General features: G+C 39.2%; 2 protein-coding genes across 2 annotated transcripts in view; both read right to left on the bottom strand.

Annotated features, from left to right (window-relative positions):
• Positions 1-443: 443 nt before the first annotated feature.
• On the bottom strand, positions 444-3,022 carry faslg (Fas ligand (TNF superfamily, member 6)). The gene is made up of 4 exons (XM_060865050.1): positions 2,424-3,022; positions 1,762-1,807; positions 1,600-1,656; positions 444-1,178 (listed from the first exon to the last, which is right to left on the bottom strand). The coding sequence occupies exons 1-4, from the start codon at positions 2,697-2,699 to the stop codon at positions 775-777; spliced, it is 783 nt and encodes a 260-aa protein (XP_060721033.1). The 5' UTR covers positions 2,700-3,022; the 3' UTR covers positions 444-774.
• Positions 3,023-5,788: 2,766 nt separating this feature from the next.
• The window catches only part of si:dkey-86e18.1 (uncharacterized protein LOC557342 homolog), a 7,126-nt gene continuing 4,207 nt past the window's right edge, over positions 5,789-8,707 (bottom strand). The window contains exons 4-6 of the mRNA XM_060866727.1: positions 6,669-6,858; positions 6,173-6,520; positions 5,789-5,886 (exon numbers count right to left, since the gene is read on the bottom strand). Of these exons, the coding sequence (XP_060722710.1) occupies positions 5,804-5,886; positions 6,173-6,520; positions 6,669-6,858 (621 nt within the window). The 3' untranslated portion in view covers positions 5,789-5,803. The remainder of the gene's footprint in view (positions 5,887-6,172; positions 6,521-6,668; positions 6,859-8,707) is intronic.

Below are 8,707 nucleotides of genomic sequence, written 5' to 3'. Positions count from 1 at the left end.
GCGACTGAGCCAGTGTCGGGGTCTTTGCAGAAATGATGAGGAATGAAACTGCAACATTGCAGAGTTGTTTGATGGCCCAAAAGAGGATATTTAAAACCTCAGTATGCAACACTGTACATGCTGCATCTCTTTGCTGAAACCCTTTAAACGTTTGAAAACCGATAATATTCGTAACATAGTTATGACTCATTGCAATAAAATGTTAATTACATGGTCAGTAAAGACAGAGCCTTGGAAACTATGTTAATTGAAATGCTTAGCATATTTTCCTCCATCTCTCCAAGTGTCAGCCCACTGTTTCCCCTGCTATCAACAACAACTCTGCTATAATGGTAACTACTGTACATGAACTGTTTTTTTTTGTATGGACATTAAAATAGTCATTTCTTAATATTTGTTCAATATAAAATCATTTATTTATTAAACAAAGTCTTTCCGAACAAGAAAAAAATATCTCACTGTAAATAGCATATTATTAAACATTTATGGTCAATATGACCATCATTTATATGGCTATAGAATTTAGACCACCTCCATACATACATTCATACATATAAAATATCTGTAAATAAATAACACTACTGTAACTTCACTCCATACTGGAGCATGTTAGTGTTCGGAAAACAATAAAAATGGCTTATAGTTTAAATAGAGAAGAGCTAAACATCCTTAGATGATTCCCAATACTTCTTCTCACACAGAGACCAACTTGGAATTTCGAATGCACTTTTTCCAATTTCCTCCGAACACTGGCCTGCCAAATATTTGAGGTGTTTAAGGGAGTTTAAAAAGGCCGAAGTAATTGCTGTTGTAGTCAGAAGTGAGCCGAGTTGGCTCGGATACGTTGACAAACACCCAGTCATCCTGCTTGAGCTGATGCATGGAGCCAAGGTTACTTCCATCTGTCCTCATTTCCTTGCTACCGACTTGGCAGAAGCCTTCTCGATGATCACTCATGAGTTTTAGCCGCAGTTCGCCTCTCTTTATGTACACAACGTGGGTCAGGGAGTCCTTTGGTTTGCAGCCATTGGATAGGAACTCCACGTGTGAGTAGATAAAGTAGAGGCCTGTGTCATTCACCTGTAAACCACCATCACGGTACAAAATGCCATCTGTGAAAGCACGGCCGTGCCTGGACTCCCACTTCAGGGTCTTTGATTTACTGTCCTGAGTTTTTCCTGAATGGAGAAAAGGAGAAGATGACCTTATTGTTGGCATTAGACATGAACTTCAGGATGTTCTTGGATATCTGCCGCCCTACAAAGTTCAGGTCCAGGTAATAAGGGACTTAATTAGCATTAATATGTGTTTTTAGGTTATGGGAGAATTGATTGGTTTGCAATAAATTTGAAGTCTGAACATTACAAATGTACTTGTTACTTGAATACAGTATAATTGTTCAGGTTTAACTATACTGGGATTCTCAAGATGAGGAAACTGTTAAAAGCCTTTTTGTAATTCAGTATTTTTTTAGGTGTTGAATATGTAGACATTGTTGGCTTGGTCTCTTTGATTGTGTGTTTGAGTTATACTTTGCTATTTGGATTAGGTGTAATTATATAACAGGATCTACTGAATACATTATGATTCCCTCTTTACCCGTCAGATGTGCAGCAGGTGCTTGCTTGGGCTTCATATAAACTTCAGTTTCATGCCCTGCAACAGTCATGAAATAATCCGTTAGCATGCTTATTTTTGTGTTGTAGATTTCATATCTGATGTACATGAAACGTGATAAGGTGACAGATAATTGTGACTTACCAACTAGCCTCTGTGGTGTACTGCTGTGACTCTGTGGGTGGATTTCCTGTCATAAATATAGAGAATTTAAACAAACGTAAGGATCACATGATATATCTGTATGAGATCTGGATTATATCTCTCTGTGTGCATGCACAAACAAACGCTTGCACACAATTTGAATGCATTGATACAGATAAATTAGAAACTATGTTTATGCATGATGCTCACTCAGTTTGAGTTCCTAAGAAAGCATTGCTTGTGCTATCTGGTTTGAGCAAAGGATATCCTGTACTGCTGGACTGGTGACCACAGTCTTACATAAATCTAAAATGTAAATGTCAAACTGCATATAACACACCAGAAAAAAAAAAGAAATCTGAATCAAAGTTTTAAAATAAACAAAAACTATTTAAAATATTTCAGAATTTATTCTAAATTGCTGGTCACATTTACAATACTTCTAATTATTGGTTTACAGCAAAATCTTTTTTAAGAGCTCGATTTAATATTTTTACAAGCAGTTAGTGGTTTAGTCACAGATGGCTTGGCACTTTGCTTAAAATATTATGTATTTGTTATAAGCCCAAATAATTTTCAGTGATTGTAGAGATTTTAGCTATGTATTGCATGTAAAAAAAAAAACAGGAAGAAAGACAGACAGACACATAGATAAATCTCACCTGTCTCAGACTTAGAAGCTCTGTCTGCATCTTCTTGATCTGATAGGCTCCAAGTCCCAGTGCAGCAAACACTGTCAGGAGGACCATAATCAGGAGACATCCTGCAGATCCCATTCCTGCACAGCCTCTTCTCTTGGCCGAGGCTCGGGCAGGAGGTAATGTCCAGCAGGGGACCAGGGGAGGGTCAGTGCCTGCTGCCTGATTGTGGTGGGGAAAGCCTCCTGAAACATCAACTGTGAACACTGGAGGGTACGCGTACCTTGGGCTACTGTGCATGGTCCCTTCTCTGTGTGTATCTCAATAGTTAAAGAGTGAACAAGTGTCTGATAAAGTATAGCACCTCCTTTTAAAAAAAGCTTTCAGCACTTTCCACCCACTTCTCACTTCTTCTTCTTCTCTCTCTCTCTCTCTCTCTCTCTCTCTCTCTGTCTCTCTATGTCTCTCTCTCTTCCTCTTCTATGGCTTTACAGAGCTTATGCCCTGCCCTTCTGATGGTAGTGACATCATGGGAAGAAAATTCTCGCCAATCAGTCAACTTTGACATAAGTAACATCAACTATGATTGACTTGGAACTGACAACACACAGTTGGAACACAGTTAATTAGCCCAGCTTCCCTGAGGGAAGAAGCTTGTACTCATTCTCTCCGTGTTAGCCTTAAAGGTGTGAAAGCACCTACCTGAAGGCTGATTTTTCCATCTTTCTGTCTAACCCCTGGTTGCTTTGGGGGTTGTTGTGTTCAACCATAAAATGTATCTAGGTTTCATGCTCTACTGGCCCCATTGTAAGTTTGTCATCTGCACCTGTAAAATAGTTACATCAGATGGTAATTCCCATGAAGGCTAATTGGTTTACAGTGATGTAGAAAGATGATGCTTTATTGTTGCAGTGACTCTTAAACTTTTTTATATCCACATCTGTAGTCTAAAATCTATACTGCTGCAAACGGTTGGCAAAAATACATTTTGGTTAAAAAATATGATTTTGCTGTAGAGATCTGAATGGTTTGTTGATCTGTCACAAATAAAAATTATGAATCAGCTTATTGCATTATACAGCTTATTGCAATAAATTTATACATGTTATTTTTTTAGCAGAACCACACACCTTTTTTCCTCTTTTACATATTGAGTGTTTTCTCCTTTCTTCAATATTTTTTGTTGATTATTATTTATAGTTAGAAAATGTCGGGGGGGGGGGTACGGTGGCTTAGTGGTTAGAACGTTTGCCTCACACCTCTTGGGTTGGGGGTTCGATTCCCGCCTCTGCCTTGTGTGTGTGGAGTTTGCATGTTCTCCCCGTGCCTCGGGGGTTTCCTCCGGGTACTCCGGTTTCCTCCCCCCGTCCAAAGACATGCATGGTAGGTTGATTGGCATCTCTGGAAAATTGTCTGTAGTGTGTGATTGCGTGAGTGAATGAGAGTGTGTGTGTGCCCTGTGATGGGTTGGCACTCCGTCCAGGGTGTATCCTGCCTTGATGCCCGATGACGCCTGAGATAGGCACAGGCTCCCTGTGACCCGAGGTAGTTTGGATAAGTGGTAGAAAATGAATGAATGAATGAATGTCAGAGTGTAGAACTTTGTTAGCTTATGTTTCATCGGTCACTCTAATGTCAGGTTATTTTAGAGTGACCTAGAAAGCATTTTTCTGAAAAGAAACCAACATCCTGTCAGTCTGCACGTGCATTCCGAAAAGGGCGACACTCTTAATATACTGCATGACGTCTCTAGTGAGCACTCAGTGAGAAGCTCATTGATTCAACTCGATTCACATTTCTTACATATTTAAACTTTCATTCTGTGTTTTCTTATCCAAATACCAAAATGTTGTTTCATTGTTTATGTAAACAATGATCTAGCAGAATAAAGAGAGTTTCATAAACCCTACAAACAACCACGAAGGAACAGAAGCTTCCACATGAAACATACGCTCTGTGTATGTGTACGTTTGCATGAGTTTGCAGTCTTGCAGCCTGCATTCTCAGGGGTCTGCATGAGAACAGAGTGGGTGGTTTGGTGTGGAGATTCATGGTGTGGTTTAAAGCCAGACAAGAGATCGGCACCACTTTAACCTGTGCCCTTTTTGCTGCATATCCTCTAGTCACAGACACACACACACACATGGGTGCGCACACACTCATACACAGCTTACTGGAACAGGCAGCTCGATTTCTTCAAAGCTGATGAGGTCTGTCTGGTGGTTAAGTTTTCCCTCATATGTGTTGAACACAAATTCATCAGAAGATGAACAATGCCATATGATTATACGTTTTTTTTCTGTCCAGGGCTGCAACAAAATAATTTAATTTTCCCTATTTTCTTCAGGAACATCAAGAAATTATTTCCTACGAGCATCATTATTCTTGTTTCACCATGTGAAAGGATCAGCAATCGAAAGTTAAGACCTCTTTCCAGCAGTGCAATGATTTTTATCGCCCTCAAAATCTAATGGTTAATAAACAGTATTAATTAATGACAAAGATGGTGTTATTTTGACGATTAAAAATAATTTCACAAGCAGAGAAGGTGCAGTAAATAGCTATCGAAAATATGTCACGGTAATGGAAGAATTTTGTCACAGCTGTTGATGAAATTTGCGTAAATGACACAAATGTCATGTCCTCAACCTGGGGAATTACATCCTGGTACGGTAAATCTTTCCATGCCAGACTGGTGCAGGAACCCTGAAGTATTTTCACAACATATGCAAGTCTATAGTCTGTAAATACAACCTGATGTTGAAAAGGTAGATTTTCATGTATAACGGCATCATAGTTGAAGATAGATATAGTTGTATAATGTGGAATAGTATATAGATAAAATGTAACGTATTTAACATAATGTGATTTCATCCACATTTACATTAACTGTACACTATGACATCAGATCAGATGAGTAAACACATGATGTAATAAAAAGGAAACACTGACACGATGCATTATACAAATAGAGCTTCAGGGAGTTTCATTTCTCCCCTTACAGGTATGGGAAACCCTGCTCCTGAGTGAGTGTATGTGTGTCACTGAAGCAACATGTCCTATTAAAGCCTCACCACTGACAAAGGCTTCATTTCCCCGAAGTGCTGCATACTAAGCAGTTCCCATCGCTGAAGAAAAAGGAAGAATGGTTTTGGGGTCGGCGTAGGATGCCTTACAAGCGAACAGATTAGTGGAGCAAGTGTGCGCTTTATAGACGCATCACCCGGTGCTCTCTCTCTGACTCAGCATATCTCTGCTTACTGATAATTCAGTAAGATGCGAATGTGGTTGAACAGCTTTTGTGGTGGGGTCATTATGTAATCTCTCCATATTTTGAGCTTCTCTGTCTCAGTGTGAAACTGCTGAAATGAAGTTAAAAAGACGCCCACTCCGGTCCAGCCTGATCACACCTGCATCACACTGGTGATGTGTTTCAGAAGAGACGTTACACCAGCAAACTCATTCTGAAGCTCAGTAGGTTCTGCGTCTGAAAAGAGTAGCGTGACTGAAGTCGGCAAGAACGAGACAAAGACGAAAAGTCATTTCCGAAGTGTCGGAACTCATAACAAAGGAAATGCTCAAAAAGCTATACTTTCATTATATCATTTATTAAAAATCTTTACTAGAGCTACATACAATATCATTTAAAAAAAAAAAAAAAAGCAAACATAAGTCTATATTTGCAAACTCATAGAAATGCTTAAAACTTTAAGTTTCTTCATCCGAGGAAGATGAGTAGCAGCCCACCAGTCCCAACACATGTTCTGTCTTACCTTCATTTTTTTCAGTGCATGGGAAAGGTTCTGTCTGCTTTTTCTCTGTCAGTCCTGGAATTTGTGTTAAAGCTGAGCTGTGCAGATTGGGGAGGCCGTTATGCAGAACATTTGCCAGAGTGTTTGTTTCGTTCTGCTGTCCAGAGGAAGCCACCCGAGACCCAGCTACTGCTATTGCGAGCCTGGAGTGGTCAAAGGAGAGTGGAAGATCCTGGTCTGGAAGATCAGAGCAGTGTGTTGGACCCGGTTGTGATGAGTCACATGTATCCTGCTTATTTGCAGTAGCTGTTGCAGAACTTTCTTGATAACTGGTCTGAACGCCAGGATCGGGGTCACAGCGTCTTTTGGCTGTAACAAAGTATGAGAACTTTACGTGACCTTGTACAAGCTGATCGTGGCACGATGAGAAATTTTATTTAATGTACACTGAAACTTAATTCAAACTAGATTAAATATATAAAATATGCAAAAGTGCAAATAAATCACATTGACGAACCAGTGCACTGATCTCCTCTAGAGTCTGTCCTTCTCTTAGTGTATGCCCTGGGACTCCAAGGCCGGTGTTTACAGCTGGGGTCTAAAAAGTGCAGTTTGTTAAGGTAAGCCTTGTACTCTTTTTCCAGTCGCTCAATTTGTTGCTGGAACTCTGCTATCTTCCTCTCTGGGTAGTGGGACAACTGGGACTGCTACAAGTACATCAGAGAGCGAGGTTAAGAGAAAGATGAGAAAGAGCATGCGATCATTTAAGGACATACTTTTCAACAAATTAGCAATATTTTTTAGGATCAATAAGCTATTGTACTTCTCAGTGTTTGCAGTCACCTTGGTGGATTTGTAGGATCTTGCTCATAATGTTTAGCTAACACATCACTTTTCAAAATGACTACAGCATTTTATGGAAGTATTAGTATGTAAGGAATAAAACATTAAAGGTATTCCTACAGGAACCCGATCAACATTTAACGTTTTCCCAAAACGGCATATCCAGAAGTATTAAAAAAAGTATTAATCAACTACCTTTTAACTGTTTATAGTTGCATTTTAATGTTGTGGAGCATTAACAAGTCAAGCGTCTCTTTTAACTCAGAAGCTATAAGCAGCATTTCCTGCAGTATTTCTGGACAATTTCCATGTTTGGCCCACCTTTGCTCTTTCAAAGCTCTGATACTGGAGATTCTTTCCATAAGTATTTCCTTAAAAATTGGTTTACTATATTAAAGATTTATACAGTTTTTATTGTTAAATCAGGTCCCTTGGACAAATCCATTGTTTATTCAGTATATCTCATTTTTGGAGAGCCAGACCGCAGGATTCCCTGACATCGTGGATGAGTTTCATACACTCTCCTGGGCTCGTCTTACCCTCTTGTGCTCTGTAGCTATGATTACAAGTGCTATTTAAAGCTGTTTTGTGTGCATTGAGCTAAAGTGTGTGCATTGCAGCTGTCTATGCTACACCTACTGGCATAGGTTATGGTTTCCTGTTTGGGGACCATACTGGTAACTCCATCACATAACAGAACTGCTCAAGTATAATCTGTCTGTATTTTAACCCTAGGTCATGTTGGTCATGAAATGCATTTAAAAATAACTGTAAATGAACCTTTTGTGGCAGATTCAGGATGAAAACTGACCAAACCTAACCTATATTTCTTGTGCAGTCAGGTCTGCTGTACATACAGTATTGCCTTGGTCCAGAGCAAACCATTTACAAAGCTCCAAAGAAAAATCTACATATAAAAAAAACTATTTAATATAATAATTATCCACAAATGTTTTTAAAATAACTTTAAAAAATTGGGTAAATATTAACTTATCTGTAAAGTTAGAAACAGTGCCTAGGCCTAGACCACCACAGCTGGTAACAGTATTTCAACTGTACTTTCACTTTGTTTTTTTCTTTCTTTTATTTACACTGTATTTTCTGCATGTCTGCAGACTAGCAAAGACTATCATTAAACAGCAACTGCGCATCAATTTGTTATTGGAACCTACCTTCACGCATGCACGTAACATTGGGTCATATACAGTGGGTACGGAAAGCATTCAGACCCCTTTAAATTTTTCACTCTTTGTTTCATTGCAGCCATTTGCTAAAATCAAAAAAAGTTAATTTTATTTCTCATTAATGTACACTCAGCACCCCATCCTGACAGAAATAAAAAAACAGACATGTAGAATTTTTTGCAAATTTATTAAAAAAGAAAAACTGAAATATCACATGGTCATAAGTATTCAGACGCTTTGCTGCGACACTCATATTTAACTCACATGCTGTCCATTTCTTCTGATCCTCCTTGAGATGGTTCTACTCCTTCATTGGAGTCCAGCTTTGTTTATTTAAACTGATCGGGCTTGATTAGGAAAGGCACACACCTGTCTAACTAAGTCCTTACAGCTCACAGTGCATGTCAGAGCAAATGAGAATCATGAGGTCGAAGGAACTGCCCAAGGAGCTCAGAGACAGAATTGTGGCAAGGCACGGATCTGGCCAAGGTTACAAAAGAATTTCTGCAGCACTCAAGGTTCCTATGAG

This window comes from Tachysurus vachellii, chromosome 3 (genome assembly GCF_030014155.1).
Source record: "Tachysurus vachellii isolate PV-2020 chromosome 3, HZAU_Pvac_v1, whole genome shotgun sequence".
Classification (NCBI taxonomy): domain Eukaryota; kingdom Metazoa; phylum Chordata; class Actinopteri; order Siluriformes; family Bagridae; genus Tachysurus; species Tachysurus vachellii.
Note: the sequence above shows the minus strand (reverse complement) of the source record. Positions and strands in the feature narration are given on the sequence as shown.

What these genes read in the sequence shown, in the direction of transcription:
- faslg (XM_060865050.1), bottom strand. Translation starts at nt 2,699, where the DNA reads ATGCACAGTAGCCCAAGGTACGCGTACCCTCCAGTGTTCACAGTTGAT. An exon ending in AGCTTCTAAGTCTGAGACAG is followed by an intron (nt 1,808 to 2,423) that starts GTGAGATTTATC and finishes TATTTATGACAG; the next exon opens with GAAATCCACCCACAGAGTCA. An exon ending in TACACCACAGAGGCTAGTTG is followed by an intron (nt 1,657 to 1,761) that starts GTAAGTCACAAT and finishes TGACTGTTGCAG; the next exon opens with GGCATGAAACTGAAGTTTAT.